The sequence below is a fragment of the Aquila chrysaetos genome, chromosome 8 (genome assembly GCF_900496995.4).
Source record: "Aquila chrysaetos chrysaetos chromosome 8, bAquChr1.4, whole genome shotgun sequence".
Lineage (NCBI taxonomy): Eukaryota > Metazoa > Chordata > Aves > Accipitriformes > Accipitridae > Aquila > Aquila chrysaetos.
The window spans coordinates 27,691,878-27,714,899 of NC_044011.1; the positions used below are offsets into that span (position 1 = coordinate 27,691,878).

General features: G+C 43.2%; 1 protein-coding gene across 3 annotated transcripts in view; it reads right to left on the reverse strand.

Moving 5' to 3' along the window:
• The window catches only part of SPRED2 (sprouty related EVH1 domain containing 2), a 66,074-nt gene that overhangs the window by 35,650 nt on the left and 7,402 nt on the right, over positions 1 to 23,022 (reverse strand). The window contains exon 1 of one of the 3 annotated variants that reach the window (XM_030022813.2): positions 9,530 to 9,594. The exons of 1 other annotated variant lie outside the window; for it this stretch is intronic. In XM_030022813.2, the coding sequence (XP_029878673.1) occupies positions 9,530 to 9,579 (50 nt within the window). In that variant the 5' untranslated portion in view covers positions 9,580 to 9,594. Of the gene's footprint in view, positions 1 to 2,300; positions 2,604 to 9,529; positions 9,595 to 23,022 lie in introns of those variants that run through there. One more of the 3 variants, XM_030022815.2, reaches the window with a different exon arrangement.

The following is a 23,022-nucleotide window of genomic DNA, read 5'->3' on the forward strand; positions in this document are numbered from 1 at the left end:
TTGCCCAGCTATCCCCAGAAAGTGCCATACACATGAGCAAAACCCCAAATGAACCAGCAAGCGGCTTTTTAGGGGAAAAAAATCAGGCTTGCAAACATGCTGATGTGCAAGTGAAGATCCACTGAGACAGCTCAAGTGCACGGATTTTAAGGGCTATCCCCAGAAATTAGCTTACTACACAAACAATATTGAATTAAAATGAAAGTCTAACTGCATCAGGGACATATTAATTTACTACTCATGGCCATATTGAAGAATCTGTGTAAAATATATTGTTGAAGCTGTGTTAAAGCTATCGAAACCCACAGCAAAAGTTGTTACAAAGACACCCCCAAAATCACTTTTTTCTACAAGACAGCCATGACACCACTGGGATGCATGCTTACGACAAAACTTTTAATGAGCAACCATTTAATAAAACCTCTTCAAAAAAATCAGTGAACCTCCTTCTCACTGGCGAATTGAATTACCTCAGGACCAGCCTCCTTGCAGCTTTCCATTGTGACTGCTTTCTCAGTGATTGCAAATTACAGGTTTGGTGTTTATTAAAAAAAAAAAAAAAAAACAAACCAACAAAACCCAAACCAGAACAACCCCCCCCCCCCCCGCCCCAGCCAAAAAACTTGTATTCAAAATTGTTTAATGGATCAATTCTGCAACAAATCGTTATAGCTGCACATGTCAGTATGTCTTGGAAAGTTGTAAGGAACACCAAAACAAAAAATTCAGTTTAATAAGATAATGCATTTAAATAATTTACCCTGCAGGTCATGAAGCTAGCATGCAGTACAGGCAAGAGTTGCACACTCAAGTCCTCCTATTTTTGTGCAAGGGTACAAAATATTAACAGATCTCAAGGAAAGCTAATTAATACTATCATTTACTGTAATGAGAAAGGAACTTGTTATTGCATGACAGATGGTATTTGTTTTATATCACATGCAAGAGATAAGCAAAAATCACATAAAAGCTTAGCCAGCCAAACAGGTAGTTACTTGAGATCTGCATCCTGAATTGATTTCCACTTCCTCCCTGCCCCCCCCGCCTCCCCCAAAAGCCACAATCAAGTTCTATGTTAATTTTTTTCTAACATACTTACCATAAACGCTGTTACTGTTATCCTATGTTAGCTAATGAATGGTGGTATTTAGCAAAAATAAGAAAACTAAAAAGCACAGGAATGGTATTCCAGCTTTCTAAGTTTTATCGCCCTCCTTATTTTGTAAAATGAAACTAGAGATTTTATACCACTCGCCAAAAATTAGAGAGGAATGTAATGGAGAAATCTATTCAATTCACAAGACGACGCTGTTTCCACATGACTCTCTTCTCCCTCCAATGAGTTTCTGCTGTCACGTCGTAGACCGCTGTGATGCCCATGATGACACCAAATGCGCTGGCCAGACGAGGTATCCCATTACTCCCATATAACATCACGTTTTGCAGATTAAGTGCTACCCGTCCTAATGCAGCCGTATTATGGTGGGAGTGAAAATAACGCAAGGTGTGCTTATCTTCAGCTACAGAATCAATGATATTCCGGACATAAAAATAAATTATTATGTATATGCATACGCAATATTTCTGACAAAAATGAAATTTACGAAGCAAAGAAAAAAACCCCAACACCAAAACCCCTTGCTCACCCTAAGCAATTTGCATTTTCCCCCACTCTCCTCCATTCTGATGAGTGTAGAATGCAACTATATTTATCCCCCTGTAAACAACCTCCGTGACACCTACGATACAACTACAAAGGCTAGACAGTATTTTGAAAACATAAAATAAAAATTCTGTGAGTCAATTCAAGCTGAATCTATTTCAGTGGAGGGGCGAGAGAATAAGCAGGGTAACTGTGGTCTAAATCTAAAATGTTTTTATCTTTTGCCAGGTAAATGCATTAAAAAAAAAACAAACCAGAATAAAAGACGACATTCTTAACTACATCAAAACCAGCATGCACATTGAGTTTGCCTTCCACCTCTCTTTAACACCCCCCACCCCAAAAAGTGTCCATGGAGAGGGACATCAAGGGAAGCAGCTTCCCAAGCAGCATCTATTTTCCTCTCAGTATTTAAGAGAGGGTGCACGTTAAACCATTACTTCTGAAAAAAATAATATGTAACCATAAAAGAAAGCCTGTGTTTCACAGAAGTCATACATATTCACTGATAAATTATATGCTGATTTAGAAAAGATTCAGAAGAGCTCTGGGGGCAGATGGGGGGAGGCGAAAGAAAAAAAAAACAACCAAGAGTAAAAAATAGGAAATTATACACAGCGAGAGCACACACACATACCTGCTGGGGGATGCCATTTCCTCTACATTTTACACCCCGATTGCTCCGTTTTACCATCATTGCCACCACGAGCCTCCCGATCGGCGTTGGCTGCCCCGCGTCCCAGCTGGCTGCTGCCGAGCGGCTTCCCCCCATGCGTGATTCAGTCTCCTTGAGGGATGTGCTGCATTGTACCGGGTGAGTCATCCCAGAGGTATTCTGCATATTACAGCCCTGGCCGGACCATTACTCATTCCCAACATCCTCCCGGCTCGCAGAGCACCAGCGCACGCACGGACCAAAGATCCTTGCTTCCCCACCCCGGTTATAGGCTGGAAAAAAATTAAAATAATTACAATACAACCACCGTAAACTAATAACGGGGGTGTTTAGCAGCGGCTGACGGAGCAAACGAGCTGCCGAGAGGTTGCACCAGACCGGCGGGCACGTCACCTGCTCACCCAGGACTGCAAACAGGTCCAAAGTTGAAAGCGGGCGTCATCTTCTCCGGTAACACTGACTGCACTTTATTCCCCAAAAGCTGCTAACGCAGCGCTGGGACCAAGGGTCCAAACAACTCAACAGGCTTGGGGGAAGCACTCACCCTCCAGACGTGCCTGCCTCCATCGCAGCTTTTAACAGGATTTTAAATACTTCCCGTTTGCAACAAGTTGGTATTTATAAATATCAGCTATAGGTCCTTGTATACCATAGCTTTGCAGGCAGCCCATGCAACTGAAGTGCCAACACAGCAACATCCCTACACAGGAGCTTAGTTTCGGGCAGTTGGTTTCAAGTGCTCCCTTGCTGCTCGAAAACTTGCATAACCACTTTAACTCCTTACTCAGCCAGTGTGTCCCCTCCCCAAAGTTATATGATCATCCCTAAATGCCCTTTCATTTTTTTAAAAGCTGAAATGTTGCTCAAGAACTGCCTCAGCACCAACAAGAATAAAAATTGTGACATTGGGGCTCTGAAAGCAGCTTCTAAAAATACTTGCCCAGTTTCTGAACTAATCTACGCTGATGATTAGGCAGAAGGGGGGAAGAAAGCTAATTTAAGTGTTTCCAGGCTCAGCTGCTTCTGCCTTCCTTAAATCCATACTGTTTTAACCTCGGTTTGGGGCAAAAATCCCTTTTTCCCAGGACAGAGAACGGTGGCTGAGGTGATGCTGCCTGAAAGCATCCTTTAGGAAAGCTGCGTCCCCATTTTACAGACATAATAACGTAAAATCACACACACTCTTGAAAACTTCAAGCTTAGACCATGGAAACACCGAGCTCAAGACCACCAAGGCTTGAATGCAGCTTCAGTGTGTAGACACCAGGCTTCACGGAGGATGCTGAGGACATCCTGAGTTGCCAGGACAGAAGCATTTGTTCCTTGCTTCTCTCCAGCATCCAGCGAGCACGTGTGCAGGTGTAGCTGCAGGCACCTTTTTGCAGCTTGGCTGGATTTTGTCACGACAATGGAATCAAGCTACACTCCAAAGCCACGCTGAAGGTAACAGACAGCATTTTAAGTTTGTTACAGTGGGATCATGTGACAGCTGCTTTTACCCTATTTCAATATACAACATAAAAAGGTCCTTAATTTAATGGGCAAAGGGTATTCTGTTTTGGTAGAAGTGCATTTGCGAGCACTGGGTAACTCACTAGCCAGTCAGAGCATCGTGCTATCCAAGTAATTAATTTTTTCTTTTTAATTTTAATTGCACATCCCCAGTCCACAACTCATCCTCCCAGATGCACCAGGATTTGCTGCCTTGCTTTCCTCTTCAAGCTCTGCAGCAGCGCTGCTTTTACCCTCAAATGCTTAACACAGCGCCCATCAGCTTTGTCCTCAGCTGTCTCCAGCAAGAAGTCAGCACACAAGTCCAAAGCAACGTCAGCCAGAAAAATTAAAGAAAGATGCCTGGCCCTTTTTGCGGCAAGTCCAGTTTCTAAAGTTTTTCTCCCAAGGGACAGAGGAAGATGAAATTAACCTCCCAGTGTAAAACAAAACTATCTTTGAATAAGCTGTGTTGTAATCATGTTTTTGAAACAACAACTTGAGCGGTTACATCTCCCCAAAGCTTCCCTGTTTTCTTGCCTTCCCACTGCTCCGCAGACCAGCCTGCCACTGGTCCTCTTAGAAACTCAAAGCACAGCACATGGCGAGACTTGGGACTGAGCACCAACATAAGGTGGCTTACGGAGGAGCAGCATTAACAAACATGATTACAGCATTACACATCAAAAGATGGGTTTACACGGAAAAGCCATCACACTGTAAAGCTAACACAATTTTGCAGCTGCCGCAGGGTAGCTCTCGGCTCACGTTGCTGGGTTGAGGAATGACTTGGGTATTTTCTGCAAAGTCACCTGTCTGCTGGTGTGCCAGGATCAGGGGCAGGTAGGGAGAAACACTCCACGTGTGAAAATCCAAGACACAGAAAAGCCCTCTGTTATAAATGTTACAGCATGCTCAGTCTATATGGATGCAAATAAAGCCCTGGCTGCCTGTCTACACCGAGAAGTTGTTGCATCAGTCAAGAAGAACCACCACCACCTAATTCAGTTCGCTTCAAGCCCTGCTCCCAAGGGTTTTCTCCAAAGGGAAGCGGATATCAAGTCACCGGATAGTTCTGAGCATCAGCTGAATCACTGGTTGGGTTCTCGCTTTTGCAAATGTTCTTTAAACTTAAGGCTAAGCTAACAAACCTCAGTGCCTGGGTTGGCAATGCTGCCACGCTTTTTTGTTTTTTTTAATCATTATTATTTTTCCCCTTACATGCTGCCCGGTCCAGTACACCTTAGCACACCCATCCCTACTAACTTGGTGCTACAGTGAAATATCCTCCAACGCTTTTGTGCATTTCCTAGCTTGGACTGGTGAGCGGCTGCTCTAATACACAAACGTTTTCCCCAGTTTCCAGTGGGATGCACGCTGCTACAGGGTTTTGCTATTAGAAATCTAAAGTAAACATTGCAACTGGAGAGCCAACAAGGCAGTGGATCTGCTTTCCGCTGCCTGCTGGCCAATTACAAGCACGGTTCAAAGAGCCGAGGCTGTGGTCAGAGCAAGAGGAGCCCTTTTTCACTGTAGCTGCTGGAGTATTTGTGATTAACAGAATGAAATTCAGTCACCTTGTTAATGCCAGTCATATTAATGGACGGAACTTCTGCAGCAAATATTAACACAGCGCACAGGACCAAGCGCTGACAGCTTGTGAACCAGGCTAAAAGATGTTTCAGCACATAATTTTTGTGCAGCAAAGGCTTCCAAGTATCTGCAGCCCCAGGTCCATATAGGACACTCTGAAACTTGTAATGTCTCATCATCTGGGAATGCCAGCCAACCTACCTTAGGTGTACCATTCAGGATTTGCTATAGCAATATTACCTAAACATTGCTTACTGTGCCTTGTGAGGGGTAAAGAAGGTTGCTTTTCCCCATTTTTGTTTTAATTAAAAAAACAAAACAAAACAAAACCCCAACCCAAACAAAAGACTTTATAGACATGGTCAGTGTAGCTTTTTGTCCAACACTTCAGAGACACCCATTTCATTCATGCTGCCCTTGTTGCCCATAAAGTTTTCTTGAATACAGCATTCATTCAAGTGGCGCTGTAGGGAAGAGCTGGAAGTATAGCAGAAATAGGAAAAAGGGCAGAAAAGCTGATCCTTAGGAATGACTTCAAACCTTTTATGATGTGCTTGGCACTGCTGAATATTCAGGAACACTGAAATGCTCCTCCCTACCTACCATTAACATGCTTTCCCTATTTTCGAGGAAACTGGAATAAGGCTCTGCCATGCTGCACACCTCTGCCAGCACAAAAGCAAGGTATTATTAAAAGTACAGCTGAATAGCCCTTCAGCTGTTGAGGAGTCTGCTGGGGGATAGATGGTGCATAAAAGCCCACGTGGGAGCAGTTCTGGTCACGGCACAGCTAGACTCTGCTTATGCATTTCTCAACATTGACTTCACCCAGATCTTAAGCATCACTGAGCATGATGCTTTCCTAACACAAATGCACCCCAAGTACTCCAGTAAAACTAAGGAAAGAGGAAAGCTGCAGTATTTAATCTCTCATAGACATCATCTGATCTGAAACAGAGAGGATCCATCACTTTTTCTTTTTGCAGTTGGCTCCGGCAAGCTGCAAGCCACCAGCATGGTGGGAGCATCTTGCCATTAACGCCCAGCAGCAATTGCTTTGCAGCTCAGGGCCCAGGCTGGAAGGCCATCGTCCCAGCTGGACTAGTGCAGGCGTCCCTTTGGCACCAGATCATTACATATAGTACAATCCCAGGTCCTAGCGAAGGCACAAACTATTTATACATTACAGAGATGTTAAACGAGCATGGCAAGTTGGAGGCAGCATTTTTTGCCATTTCAAAGCATGCAAACCAAGGCAACTCTTTATGTATCAGTTTAAAAAATTCATCTCTAGGTGACTGACAGCTTGCAACAACCATTTTTCTTTTCTGGGTGTTTTAAAGCTTAGGCCTTGGACAGACATGTCATTCTCATAGATGAATGGACCTTTGTACATATGGATGACAATAAAAAACGACCCCAGCATAGATGGGTATTTCCATCCAGGATACAGAAAGGTTCTGGGTGGAGGCCATGTGGATTTAATTTTCCTGCAGACAGATCAAAGGAAAGCTGCTGAGAGCATCTTACTTGACTCCAAATAAACATCCATGACCAGAAAAGAGGTTACACAAATGACATGCACCAAGCTCCTCTGCGCCAGAAAAGCCTCATATGCTCTTCTTCTAATTAAACCCTTCCTCCATAGCTCCTAATTGATACCTGGACAAACAGCTGTAATAATACTCCAGGAAGTCTAACCCTGTACTTTGCTTTACTTGTGTGACATGGACTTGATCATCACAGGGCAGCCGCAAATTTTCATTTTCTTGATAAAAAAACGGTAACAAAAAAGCTAGTAAAAACTCAAGACCTTCCTCCTCCCTTTTTTCAAGCTTAGATACTTAGCTCAAAGGAGAGGTGCATTTGATGTCCTGCCTCTCACGGTTTGCATCTGAATTCGTGTTTTTCTTGCGCCAGTATTGGTATCTCCTAGACTGGCCAGACAGCAGAGCTCAACTGCTTTTTTCCAAGTGGTCTGTCCAAAGAACTCGCCTCTACGAGCCAAAATCAATCACTGCCACAGATGGATTCATACCTCTGACCCCCTGAGAAAACTGATCACTCACAACACAGCTTGAAGAACTTGACTTGGCTGGTTGTTCCTAAATCAAACTTTTGTTTCATTTCAGCTTTAATCTAGATTGCCTGGTCTAACAGAGGCTTTATTCCAGTTTATCTGCAAAAGATCTCAAGTGATGAAGAATCCACAACATCCCTAAAAAAATATATAATTTTTTTTTTTAAGTGTGAATCTGCTTTTAACTTCTAACAACTGCATCTTTGCTTTCCCCTTCTGTAGGATAAAATTTTTTCCCATGCACGTATTCTCAGACAAATTATGTGTACCCCAGACCGCATATATCCAGTTTCTCATCCCTAATTTCTTCTTTCTAGATTTCAAATCATCTTTGCTGCTCTTTCTGAGGGTTGGCGCTATCTTTCGCAAAGCCCTCATGCCAGGACTCAATACTGCATGCTAAAAGCACCTGCAAAGGCAGCAAGATACAGCAGACCAAGAGGCAAGCACCACGATACGATAAACTTTAGCCACCTATGTTTCTAAATCCACTGAAAACTTCCCATTTTGCTGGGGACTGACTTAAGCTAACCAGCTTAAATTTTCAAAATCACTTTGCTTCTCCTGCATGTGTTAGTAAAACATTATCTTGCCCTTAAAATGTATCTTGTCCAGCACTTTCCAGTGCTCTTGGGAACAAGCTGCTATTTTATAGACTTAAAAGGAAGATGGTTAATGCTTATGATGCTGCTTTCGTTTTCAGTAGTGTGGGAATTACTTTATTGTTAATTTAGGATAGTGACCCTCACAGTCTGCCTCTTTTGGAACACAGAAATGATACGGGGCAGGCTTCCCCCCTTGCATAGAGTACTGCAAGCTTCGCCATGCCTGCCCTGTATTAGGACATCCAGCATTCAGCTTCCTGATGTTATTATTTAAGTCCTATAGCAGTCAGAGATTTCTCACCAATACCTTTGGTTTCCTCCAGCCAACTGTGCGCATCTCCCGACCTCTACTTTGTTCTCTCTGCAGCCAGGTTTCCTGTTTACATCTTTGCCATCGCTTCCCTTGCAAAGCCGAAGGGCTTTGGAAAAAGCACAAACAAACAAGCGTTTCCTCAAGCTGCAGGCAGTTGCATGCCTCTCTTCCTGCCACGGTCCTTCACCCGGTCACAAAAGTGTCACTTGCATTTAATGGCTTATATTTCCTGCGCTCTGTTTTAATAGGCAGATCTTTTAAATGCTAGAAGATACGGTGGTGTGAAGTGCGTGCTGAATACATTGCTGGCAAGAGCAATTTTGTTCACATACGGCAGAGAAGTCGATCAGGGGAGATCACCTCAGGGTCATCCTATATTCTTATTCTGACAGGTAAGGACAAGTTGTTCAACACACTGCACTTTCGTGTTTTCATGCCAATTCCTTCCAAAAAGCTTAAGTTTTGGGTACATCTGCCTAGGGACAGGTGGAGTCGTCTGGCATATCTGAAGTGGACTGAAGCCTCCCACGGTCTTTCCTTTTAGCAGCAAAGATGGTGAAGGAGCTTCTCATCCTGTTCCCATCAGAGTTTTTGGTGCACTCAGTATCAACTGGGAGCTATAATCTCAAATATTCCAGGTTCGTCAGGGAATACCAGAACATCAATGCCTCACACAAGACCAAAAAAACTGCCAAGCTTAGAAAATATCTAGTAAGAGCTTATGCAAGTCTATTCATTTGACAGGCCACAACACTGCTTAAAAACATCAAAAAACAAATACTGAAGAACAGCAACATTATCTTCTTGCTGAAGATCTGTGTGAAGAAAGGATTTACCTTTTACCTATGGGCAAAGCCCCGTCTATTCTGTACGTTGCCCACCTCCAATAAATTAAGGTAATGTCTAGAAGGGAGGAAGAAGATATACTCTGATTTTTTTTTTCCCAACTTCCCACTTGTTTTTCACTGTTTCAAGCTGTGTTACAACCACTCTACGCACGTTCAGCGAATGATAGTGGAACCGCAAGTGTTTATCTCAATCCAAAATGGCTTTTTTTTTCCCCCTCCCCTTAAACTCAGATTTAACCAGGGTTTTAATTCCTGCTTACCAAGGATGAAAAATCGACAGGAGGTACACACTTATCCTTCGACGCCCCATCTACGAACTTGGTTTTCTTTTTCCTTAAGGTGGTTTCATTCAGTTATGAGTCTCTGACTTCCTTCCTTCGGATTTACCTGCCTCTGCTGCTATGTCCACTAGTGTCTTGGAGCAAGAGAAATTTTGGAAAGGAAGAGCCTTGGTCTGAAGACGGGTCTCCACTGCATTTGTGCAAAGGGAGGGGAGCTCCGTGCCCAGCACTCCAGTGGGATGTTTTGGCTCCCAGACAAGACGGCAGCAGAAGTGCAATATGCCAAGACTGCCCTGCAAGGCCTTGTTGTCCACTAGAAATTAATATTCAGAGAAAAAAGTGATGGCATTTCAGCATGCTAAGGGAAAGAAATATGCACGTGTTGCCCAAAAGCAAGCTGAATATGAGCTTTGCTAAACAATTTGCACCATGATGGGAAATCACAAGCTGTCAAGTCCAAAAAAAACCCCCAAACCAAACCCAATACCCCCCCAAGCCTTTCTGAGTCTGATCAAGTGCTATTTCCAATATTAATTTGCAAGGTGGGGCAAGGAGCAATTAAAAATTTTATGCCTTGAAGGACCCACAAGCTATTTCTTTGTCCAGGGATGTCTTTTTATTAATTCTAGCACCACGATGAGCCAGGTGCCCAACCCATGTCTCCTCCACCATGGGGACAGCCCTGGAGGAGCCACCAGGTCAAGACTGTGAAGAATGCTGTGGATATCGATGCAATCCACCACGTGCCGCGGAAACCCATGGTGGTGCCAGCACGAGCATTGAATTACAGGCAGTGTAACAGACCCAGCTTCAGTGGATTCAGTGATGGAATCAGATGATGACAGCTCCATCCAAAATAGAAAGCCAAGGTGGAAAGCCAGCTACTCGTCCCAATCCAGCGCTCTCCCTTGGAGAGCATACCATCAGTTCTGAGGTAGAAGGGAGAAATCATATCCTCACTTCAGCCAGTCCAGATGTGCTTTGGCTGTAATGACTCCATGGAGAACCTGGGAGTTGAGTCCCCATCCACCATCCACATGCATGCACGTTTTAGGAGGAATATATTTAAATTCATGTATTTAATGCATGTATTTAAAAACCAAGCTGAGATTAGCTAAAAGTAACAGAAGTTAGTAACGTAGTGGCTGAAAAGATTGCATTCATCCTGTTATAACAAGGCATCACAAGAGCTGGACATAGAAAACAGGCACTTCTCTGCTGACTAATGGCCAATGCTCACCTTGCCAATAAATTAGGTGGAAATCTGCGGCCGTCTCAAAATGAGCTCTAGACATAGCAGCATCCCTCTTCTAGAAGTCTAGGTAACACTTGGACAGGAGACCTCCAGATGCACTTACAAGCAAATAAGTGAAGTTTAGCTGAAACAATGCCTTGCCAAAACCAACATAAAGACAGTGACCTCTGGAATTTAGGGCTACTTGCAGATGTCCTAAAGGATGCCATCGACTAAGTCATACAAAAGGTACTTTAACCCCTGGCAGTGATTCATCTAGATATTTTTTTCTAGCAAAAAGCCTTATTACTGAGGGAGAGTTTCCTATTATTTGCAGGAAAATTCAGAAGAGAACAAGTAGATACTAATTTGTTAAAGAGACAGATAAACATGTACAGGAAATACTTCTATGAAGGTCCTGATCCTCTGAAGATTAATAATCTACAGTACTGGAGACAAAACCATGACACTGAGGAAATAAGCGAACTATAAAAACAGGAAGAAGTGGAAGTTTATTTTTTTTATGTTATTTTGAGGGAATATTTGTTTTTCTAAAGCCTAAGATACCAGCAAAAGCCTCCATCTGCAGGTCACACTATTCTCTATACAAAAACAGCTGCAGAGAGTTTCCTCATTCAGGTCCCCAGAGCTGTCAGCCCAGGGAGGCCATCCTGCACATTACAGGTTAGCTGCCTCCCTAGCCAACATTGTTACTTGGCTTTCACCTCATTTAAAGTCATTACAAGTCCCTGAAAGGGCTGTCACAGCGTGGACAATGTTCTGTAGGTGATACCAGTAAATCAAGTTATTTTGCTGCATTTCCCCCCACAGCCACAGGATGAAGGCACTCCCTCCAGATAGGTATTTCAGTATATTTACTGTAATACTTGATATTAAGGTAGTACTTGTTGGAAATGAAGGGTTTTGCCACAAACAGAAACTATCAAGAAAAGCTGTTCTGGACTCTCCTGCCTTAGTTTTTGTTCAAATGAAAATAAAACTACCACCGCTGTGAATTACAGACCCTCCAAGGATGCAGCAGGGATGTGCTGAGGCCAACCACCGCTTCTGCAGCGACTTGGTGGCACAGCTATTTTCAGATCTTTGTAAGTCACCAAAGCTGAACAGACACCGGAGGCACTAACCTCTTCTTCCATCTCAGAAACGTCTATTGCTAGCTCACGGTGGCATCACAAGGAGCCGTCAGACTCATGTCATCTCTTACACATAAGTTAGCTTACTTAAGTGAGTCAGTCTGAGGCTCAGTGCTGCCCAGGGGTCTTCTGCTATTAAAGGAAGTGGGGAGAGTAGGGGACAGGGACACCACATCAATTTGTCCTCATCCAGGAACTTTTTGAAGCAACTTCTCCACCCCCTTCTCGCAAAAGCCTGCAAGAAATTTAGATCATTCCCATTGCAACCAATGCTACGTACGTGTAGTAAATGCCACCCTAAGAGCTGAATTAGGCTTACAACTCTCTGCAGAATTCCCAGAGCACGGAAACCCATCAGTACAGAAATTAACCTGAAAAAAGGTTTAAATATTTATGCTTCTAGTATGTTCTCATCACTTCGCTCTTTAGTACCATATATAGTTGTATTGTTTTTGTCCACTGGAAGTGATGCCTTCGAACTAGGGCATTCATCGCTTAGGAAATACAATTAAATTTCCACGTTAGTTAGCAGATGTTAGTTAACTGGGGGGGGGGGGGGGGGGGGGGGGAAATGATCTACATTAAAAAAAAAACCAAGTGCAATACTATCAACCCAGCTTTCCACTTGGATTTGACCTCTACCACAACTACAATTAAGACCTAGATGCTATTTGCACACTTACTGCATGAACATTTGTATATATATACACAAATATCTATATATTGTATTAAATACTAAGCATTTGCTATTTGTCTGACACAGAATATACCAAGCCACATGTTTTCTTGTTTTGTATGAGGACAGCAACCGACTGTAACAACAATATGGTCAATTACATTGCAGTAAAATCAGACAAGCAAAGATCTCAGACTGAAACAATTTAAAATTTCAGTTCACACAAATTATTCCTGTTTAGAGAAATGCCGATGCTGCTGCACTGGCATAGTGCACATGGACGTGCTCCCTGATGACAAGGGATAAGCAAAGGTCTATGCTCAAATGCCCACCTGAGCCAGCCAGGCTAGCTAGTGGGTATCTGCCTTATGCCAATTCACATTCCCTTTTCAAGTGATTACTTACATTAAAATCATACTGAATTGCTGCAGATCTAAGTAGACCAGCTGTTAATCTTTTCTTATTTTTCTTTTTGTCTCCCACGTGTGTTAGTGTACAAGAGTTTGCGTGACAAAATGTTTTACGCCACCTCGTAGCTCCTCGCATTAACTGATGTTATTGGTAATTAAAAAACTCGCAACAATTACAAGCAGAAATTGCAAAATAATTAACAGACACAGACGGAGCCCTTGAGCACCGGCTTCTAGGAAATCACTATCAAGAGCACTGTTACAGTTCACGCTCTCCAGCTAACTAAGTATTTGAGGCAGCAATGACAAGCTGCACCCATATACAGCTCTCACCAAGGTTCCCCATGCTTCACACCCTGAAATGTCACCCTGAAATGACATGCATATATTCTGGCTTCACCCCTTCTTTGCTCTAGACAAAGATGAACGAACAAGCTACCAAAAAACCCTGGACAATACTTCCAGAAAAATACCAAACTTTCACTCCCACCATTAAGGTAGTTCATCAAGTGTGAGCCAATTAGCAAAATACAACAGTCTATTTTTCTCCACTGTCTGCCAATAGCCAACAGATAGCTTCAAAAGTCATTCATTGGCTCTTCAAGTCCCTTTCTTGAAAGTGTAAAAATAGTATGAAGTAACAAAAAAGCACAGTAAAATGATGGGTGCCTTGTCCGAAGCAGCCTTCCAAGCATTGGCAGCCCTGGTTACAGAGCACACAGTGCACAAGGACATCTGCAAGCCAGCTGATGCTGAAAGCGTTGGACCTCTCTTCTTCTGGGGCATCTCATGGCTTCTTGGCTTTGCAGAGCCCTGGCTGCATGGGGCGTTTTTGCCTTATCCATTAAAACAACCAGTGTCTGAGGTCCATGGGTAGGTACTTCAACAAGTCAGAGACGCATGCCAATGACATCAGAAATAAAATAAAAAATAATAATAAAAAAATCAAGCAGCTTTAAAAATTTCCATGGCGCTTACAGACTGTGGAGTCTCCTGCCAACCAAGGTAGCAATGGGGAGGGCTGGGCTTTGGTGCCAGGGCCCCTAGATGCCCATCATGCCTATGATGAGCAGCTGTTGCCAGTATGGAGGATGGTACGGGGACTATTCCAAAAATCCCACTCCTGGATAGCACTCAGACTTCCTCGTGACCCTCTGCCAAGCAAGTGGCATTGCAAGCTCAAAGTGGCTCCTCACTTGCTTTCCTGAAACACTGCTATGAAATCGGCACGGACGGCTCCTATGAGGCCGTTTCGAAATAGCAGATTTTATTAACTTTAACCTGCTAACAGCTGACAACGCAATAACCCACATCCATAGGCTACTGAAGGTGCTACATCCCATTTAGATTTGTAGGGCTAAAATTAAGCTTTTCCTTTGATATGGAATAATTTTTGCTCAGTGCCCCAATGCTTGTTTGAGCAGGCTTTCTATTTACCTGGGGCAAGCATGCTCTTCAAGTTTAATTAGGTCATATCCCAGGCTGAAGAATTTAATAGTTAATTGAACCATCATGCCAACCTATAGTGTGCTCTGCATGTGTCTCATGCCTCGTGTAGTGGAAGGCCATGGGTGGGAGAGTAGCTTGGGGTGGGGAGAAGGTTTAATTTTAGCCAAAAGGAAGAACACATTCAGCACACTGTCTAGCTAAAGAAATAAAATAAAAATCCACTCTGCCACAGTCCTGCTCCATGACATGGGCAGACTAATTTATGCACGAGCCATAACACAGAGGAGTGCTAAATGGCAAAAAAGCGTTCACAAAACTACAGCTACAGCCATAGACAACGTAAGCCAAGAGTGGTTTGCTACGCAACACAGGAAGAAAGCCTGAACAATGCTTGAAGCTACCAAAGCCTTGAAGCTACCATGCATGTCTGCACTGACACGCTGAGGGAACACATCGCAAACTTCATCCTTGAGCCGTTGTGACCGAAGTCATGGCCTTGCAGAGGCTCCTGGTTGCGCTCAGGCAGGAGACTGTATCTTCAAGCTACCTCCCAGTTACCAAACACATGGGAAATACCTTCTTATATAAACAGGTTTCTTGGAAGCTTACACATCCCCGTGCCAGGTTGTTGTGTGTTTTTGTAAAAAAAACCCACAAAGACCAATCTCAGAGAGACTTTTTCCACATCTGTCAGCACATAGTTGATCGGAGGGAAGACAGTAACCGTCTTCTGACCTTTACAACAAAGAACTCTTGACAAAATTAAGGTTATCCTGCAGAGGGAAGTTACCACATACAGAAGCAAATATCTTCCTTAAGCACAAAAGAGGTTATTATATTTAGCATTTTAATTAGATCATGAATGACAAAGCTCCATTGCTACAAAAGTAGTTCCCGTCTTTGGGATGTTCCAAAATAAAATGAATATACAGAAACTGGATTTTAGCCTTTTAGGTACTTCCTTCCCCATATTTCAGGTCTACAGTTTTCAGAAGTTAAATATAAAACAGCAAAAAACTGCACAACCTGTGAACACGCACAACCCTTTCCATTTCTTTTATTCAATTAAGCAAAGAAACTCTTGCACAGGAGCAGTCGTGTTCCCTGCAACGCAGCACCTTCCAATGAACCACATCTTCCCCTCTCTCCAGTGTTAAGTTTTCTCTGGGTTTTAAAAATTAACCTTTGCTGTCAAGGGAGTTTCTAAATCCCCTTTATGAATTATACAGCAAGAAAAGCTTGAACCAGGTGCTCAACAAGGCACATTCCTATTGGAGCCATCCAAGGAAAACCCTGCTTGGTTTTCTGCCATCTCACCAACCTAGGGAGCTGCAAGGGCAGCTCAGGCAATCTATAGGTAGGACCTTCCTGGACCTTTTATTATGCATCCTCTAGAAAAGGATTTTAAACTTCTGGAGGTTTTTTCTGTCCAAAATTTGAAGCTAAACATCAAATCAGCAAAACACCCCAATGGATTACTTCCTTTCATTGATGAAGACTCACCATTTTCAAGTGTCTTGAAATGCATGACATAACAGGAAAATTTACTGATGGATTGAAAAAAACCTTTCTGCATTTTCTGTACTTGTTGCAAGAGACCTTGAGCACAGCTTTAGGCACCGCACAGTTTTCTCCTAACACAACACCACTTCTGTAAAATGCAGCACAGCTCCCTTAATCATTTGCTTTGCACCGTGGACTTCCACGCCGCGCACCTTTCCTTGCCAACCACAGCCATCCGTCATGCTTCAGTCACCCCTCCCTGGCTATTTACTTAAGGCTGGGTACAGCCAGGAATTCCTTCGCGTGACAAAGCGTCCAAACATGCTTTTACATGGTGCATTTTGATGCTGGAGAGTGCACTCAAGGAGTTTCCCTTTTCTATCCTGAGGAGCTGGTTTTACTCAGAAGTTCAGGGAACAGCAGAAGTTTCTTGCTGACAAGTCACATGCAGAATTACAGGAACAAGCATGAGCATTTATTCCTTCCACCTAAGAAAACAACAGCTTAAAAGAGTGGTTGGGTACTAGTTGTTGGGAGCCTCTTTCAATTAAAGAACATGCAAAACCCAGAGCATCCCTCTCTCTTAGGCTATTTTGCAAACAGGGGCTCGGTGTGACCTTGTGCTCCCCACCACTTCACAGAAGAAAGCAGAATCGTGTTTTCCTCTGCAAACATCACAGCAACTCAGCACTGCCAAGCAAATGCATACAACTGCTGTTGTTGTACCTCCAGAGTCACCTGAAGCTGCACTGGCTTCATGTATCTGGGTGACGTGGAGCGAGCAAGGCAAGGAGGATGAACCTTCGGCACGCACACTTAAACTAGCGGTTGGGGTTGAAGCCAAAAGCACATCCCCTGCTACCCTGTCACGCTGCTGGGCATCTGCACTCTGCCAGAATCCAGAAAGTAGATGTGATGCTAGGCTTAATGGGTGAGAAAAAAAGCCAGGTGCTCCGTACCTGATTAGAAACACAGCTCTGAACAATAAGCCAAGGAAGATGCACACCATCTGACAGTGAAAGACGCTGTCTGCAGACACGAAGAAGACTCAGTTCTACTGGTCTAAGAAGAATACAGTCACCACCTTCCTGTGCCCCTTGTATGAAGGGGTGACCCAACTGGCCCAGGTTCATGTTGTGGCAGTTTATAAAACCACAAACTGGAATGAACCAGTACAAAAAAGTAAGTATTTTTTCTGCTGACCCATCACCAATTAAGTCAACAAATTTCTCTGCCACCCCATCCTTCCCTTCTCTCCCCACTGCTCCTATTACACGCAGGGATGCTTACTTCCATATACACTGCAAAAAAATCCAGTACTAACTGTACTCAAAAACAATGTTGGTAGCTATTTACCAAGTATATTTTAATGCATCCTAATATTTGGACTGTCACTTTCATAAAAAGATGAGAGAGGATGTGAAGCATCTCTCTTTGATTCTCGGTTTACAGCTGAAGGCCAGCTAACATTAACCATCTGAAGAGACAACCTCTTTCAGCACAGGCATGTTCCCTGCAACCACCAGTAGCAGTTTTCAGCTAGATCCCTGGAAGTCCATTGAATGAGTCCTTTATAACATTAATTGCAACAAACAGTGTATGTTACATATTGTCTCCAACTGTTCCACAGGCAACTGGTCAGACACGGCAGATCCAGAAGCCTCATGCAAAGCAGCTGGGGTTTTCCACCCTTGCTTACAGGGCAGGGGTTGGACAAATGCAGCACCTGGCTGCTTTAAACATCTACACCATGAGTAGGTAGCCAGGGCTCACCACCGGTGACCCAAGGAGGACGATCATCTGGAGAAGGTCCAACTGAGGATGCTCATTTCTAGTCCCACCAGTCTTAAGCTTTCTTTAACTTCTAATTAACTTCTTTCTCTACCATTCATACCCCAAGCACAGAAATCAGAGCAAATTTTTCCTTCTTAAAACATGTATAGTGAAGAACTACTTGCAGTTGAGTATTTTCAGAAGGGTACCAGACTCACGTAGAACCACAACCTGGTAAATGGTCTTGTGAAAAATTATTCCTCCTATTCCTGCAGCAGAGAGGAAGCAGAAGAGGGAAATAGTCTAGTAATATTTAACTGTTTTTTCTTGATGCAAAGTTTGCACAAAAGTTGTCTTTTACTGAAATCTCAAAATTCAAGTGCTGGAACAAAGGACACATTTTCCTCTGTATCATCTTATCCCAAATCAACACACAAACCTTAGATACATTTGTAATCCAAAGAGAACTCAATTGCAAAAGCACCTAGTGATTTTATTGCTTAAATCACTGCAGAACTTGTAGTGTGTTTTGTCCAACACAGGCAAAACCAAAGCAGCAAGTGCTTTCCTGCTCACTGCTATTCCCCTTTGGTTTTGTTTTTTTTAAGTCAGCGCTGAGAAAGCAAATTAAGCTTCCGACTCTCAACTGCTATAATCGCATGAGTTACACAGCACTGACTCCAGAAGTTTATATATTTTCTTTTTAAAACATGAATGGGAAAGCATACACAAACACCCTTCTTTCCCCATCCCTTCCTTCCCATAAAGAGGAGTGTTTGTTTTTTTATTCGACCTTATGAAAGGTTGGGGAAGCTATTCCACCAATATTCTGATAAAGGTAGCCCACACTTCCTCAGAGACATAGTAAAGGGAAGGAGGAAAAAAAAAACCCACACCCAAACACCCCCACCAGCAACAAAGCTGCTAGAAATATTTTTAAATGACTTTTGTATAGAACAGCCAATTATATCAACAAATTAACCCAGTTTACAGTTCACCTAGAGCTCTCCTGAACAAGAGAATACAGAGCTACATGGATGCAGAGGCACTGAACACCACAGAATTTGGGTGCTCCATAGCCAAACCCTCGCATCCGAGATAAAAACGCCTCAGATGGAGCTTTTTGTGTTTCAATTTATAGATCTTTATGATCACCATTTCTAAAATAATCCATGCAGCTGCTAACTTTAGGGAAGTCTTTTTTGTTGCTTATGGGGGTTTGGGGTGGGGGCTTTTCCGCATGCCCTGGAAATTTATTTCAGGGATTTTGTTTAAAGGCATGCATGCAGAACCAAATCAAATGAGTGGCTGGTGGCAGACTTCATTAAGCCATAATTTTTTTTTCATTCATAGGCTGTGATTTTGAAGGGCTCCTTAACCGCTTGCTGGGGGAGGATCGGCACAGCTGAGGTCAACAGGCGCACCAACCGCTAGCTCCACACCCCAAAACTGGGAGACCCCAGCTAGATCTTGGCCTCTGGGTACACAAGCATTTCTGGGACCTAATAATAAAACTGGGAGAGAAACAAGAAGATTTTTAACATGCAAACACAGGAGAGAAGTTGTGTAAAAACATCACTGTACCACAAGCACACATATTTTAACATCATCCAGCCCAGCATCATGCAAGATGGTCATGGCATTCCCAGGACCAACAAACTCTTTTGGAGTTCAATCCAAGGCATCAAAATAAGCCTACTTTTGCCTCCCCTTTATCTGCTGTCTGTTAATCATTTCTATACATACCACATATGTATAAGCACAACTTTTAGGTGGGGGAAGACCCCCCCCCCCCGCCATGCACATCAGGTCAAACAGATAATATCACCTACCCTCCTTCTGCCTCGGCCCACCCACACCAAGCCATGCAACTCTGCGTTTGGAAGGCTTTTAACCAAAAATGGCCACTTATCCAGACGAACTGATCTGGGAAGGTTTATGACTTCTGGGTAAGGGCAAGGGAGATGCAGACTTTTTTAATAACTAATAAAGGACAGACAGACCTGATAAACAGCTCAAAAAAGTTGATATTTATCATACAACTTGTTTTAGGAGCTACTGTAAAGAGGCACATCGTTGACCTGATAAGATCTTCCAAACCAGTAGAGTTTATGAATACATAGGCATAGGGGGAAATGGTTTATTTGGGCTCTAAGGTTCTTCCTGTAGGATTCAGTGTTTATAAAGGGTATTTCTAGAACTTCCTGACTGCATTTGTGAGACCATGCTCTCCGTATGCCTCCAGCTCCTCTCCACACCAGCCTGCCTGTCTGCAACATTTATATCCAGTGCCTTAGAAGTACAGAGAAGCTACAGATGCTTCACGAGAATTCCCACAGTTCAGCAGGACTGAGCTCCAAGTCACTAAGGTGGACAAGATACAGGAAAATTACAGTTCTTCTGGATGTGTTTTTCCCTAGAAAAATCTGCAAGTTATCCTTGTCTACATAACCCATAATGCTGTTTGGGTTTTTAACTGCATCTTTAAAATGCATTTAGTCCCCTTTCTCCCTCTTTCCTAACACTCCCTCTTTAAATTTTTATTTTATTTATTGTTTTTAACCAAGCTAGCTAACTTTCTACATTTCAGTTCCTTCCGACAACAAGCAGCAGCTCATCTCCAGCACTGCTTAATAACTTTCCAGCCATTCAACATTTGGGCTCTCATGCAGTATTACAATACCGAAATGCTAAATACTTGCAGAATAAAAAAAAAAACAAAACAGGAATTTTTTCTCTTAAGCAGCTCTAGTGTTTTAATTGTAGTGCAGCCTTCTATTGTTTTTAAACACAGAAAACAAGCTCTGCACTAAGTTCTTCCTCTAGTTCAACTAAACATCTGATGCCTTTTTAAAAACACAAAGTCATTCAAGCAACACCAAGTATCGGAATTACTATTTTACAAAATTCTATACCATTTCCTAACCTTTCTATCTTTACGGCCACCAAACTGCATACATCCAGTAACAACATGTAAAGCAATGACAGGCTGCAACCAGCTTAACACCTCCCATGCCAAGTTTCAGTCAAGGATGAATTATGTTGGCAGTGCTGTAAATCTCCAGCGATAAAGTTTTTGCTGTAATTTCACCAGTATTTTAAAAAAAAAGCACAAGCATGCTCCACTGAAGTATCAGTGGCTTTTCTGTAATTTATACACACATACTTTAAATACATGGAGTGTAACAAGCTCTGAAATGCAGGGATTTACGCTGCGGTCTAACAGGGTAGCTGTACCCTGGTTCTCCATCCCCACCAAGGCAGTGGGGGTTTTAATAAAAGTTAAAAAAATAAAAATAAAAAGTAAAATAAATCAGTGCTAAGGAATCAGGCACCTTGGGTTTTAGGAAATGTGATCAAATAAGGTGGCTGCATTGCCAAAACCATGGAGAAGGTGGTAGAAGGCAGGTCTAGCACCCACTTTCAGCAACGTGCTCTCCCATGCATGCAGCTCTTCCAACGGGCAACCTGGCAGCAGACGAGGGTGAATTTCTCAGCTTGCTGGCACCGTGAGGACCCACTGCATTGGGCATCTAAGACAAAATTAGGCATTCATCTCCCCGTCGTGCTGCTGCACTTCTGTCCTCACAGCCCTACCCATGCAGTACGGATGAACGATGGAGAGATGCAAAGGTCCAAGAGTTACAGGAAACGTGCTATTGAACAAAAACTAAGTTAAACAGCTGAAAAAACTCTGAACGTGCTTTGAATGAGTCAAGGTGATACTTTCAGATCTCTACATAATTTTTAAGAACCAGACTGTTTGTAAATAGCCTGCAACCCCAGCCCCAGAAGCCCTGCAGCAGCAGCCGAGTCTACTCGCCAGCTCTGCTGATGCCTTCCAGCAGCTCTTTACAGCATCCCTTCGATTTTTGGAAAACAAAAAAAAGTAGCTCTCCAGTATTAACACCTGGATACTTTTTCCTCTTCCCAGCTCTCAGAGATCTTATAAGGACCCCACGAACAACCATGCTCCTGGCACCCCAGCCCAGAGGCAGGGTGATGGCCTGTAGGGGAAGAAGGATGCGCACGACGAGCCAGCCGGGCTGCCGCTTGCTACCGGGACATGAACCCAGCTATTCACACCCCCCCTTGCCTCATTTTGTCCCAACTTCGAGGCAAAGCGCATGCTTCCCTATATGCTGCAACTTGAAGCGTTAGTAACCTTATATCAGCTTGGGGGCATACCTTTCCACTCATAAAACCACGTAAACAGCCAGCTTGCCTTCCAAGTGCTTAAAAACCCAGGCGGGAGTGTTTGGACATGTCAGCGGAAGAAATGCAGCGAGCAAAGGTGAGTTGAGTTCTCAGCTTTCAGCGAGCGCAAGCATGTGATGGAGCAGGCAAGCACGATGGCTATCTTTTTGGGCAGCATCCCCCTCACCTTGGGGATCTGCTTAGGGTGCTACGGGTGCAGAAAAATGAGTGTTGCCCATATTTAAAGGGAGGAACCCCCCACCTAGAAACAGATATACACAAGGCTATGGGAGAGCCTTCTTTCACCTCATGTTCCCTCCCTTAAAAATGCATTCTACCACCAGTATGTAAATCAGTAAAAAAATGAAAAGCATAAATGGTCTAGAGACTCAAGAAGAAAAAAAATATTACACAGATGTGCTTTAGCTCAGATGCTAATTGCTGCTAGTGGCATCAACTAATCCTAAGCATGGACTTAATTCCTATAAAACCACATCATTTAAGAAATATTGTCTTTCCGCAGGCAAAGGGAGGACGAGGAAGGAGCTGGTAGGCGAGACCGTGGTGCTGCAACAGGCTCTGGTATTTAGGGAAGAAGCTTCATGATTTCCCTCAGCGTTTTGAAACTCTGACTGCTGTGCAAACACCTTCAGTATATTTCAGCTATTGCAAAGGAAACCAATCTTGCTCCTAACTACTCACCAAACAAGCAAGCAATGCTAAACATTTTAATGTACAGAGCAGGGAGGGAAGCTGCCTAGTCCTCAGACCCACTTTTAACTAGCAAAAAAACAAGTAATGGGAGTATCCAAACAGGACGTATGTATAATGCAATTAAAAAAAAAAAAATAATCTAAGCATTTCCAGACCTCCTCAGGACTTGAGTGCATGTGCAGAACACGCTCCTGTCCTTGCACGGCAGTGCAGGTCCTTACAAGCAGAGAGACATGTTTCCCATATGCTAGATCAAAAGACATATCAGGTTTTACAACACATCTCCCAGCGCCGTCAATGCAAGTCTCACAAAGAGGAACAGCAGAGGTGTAACAGTGACCAACTCAACATTCCCATTAAAA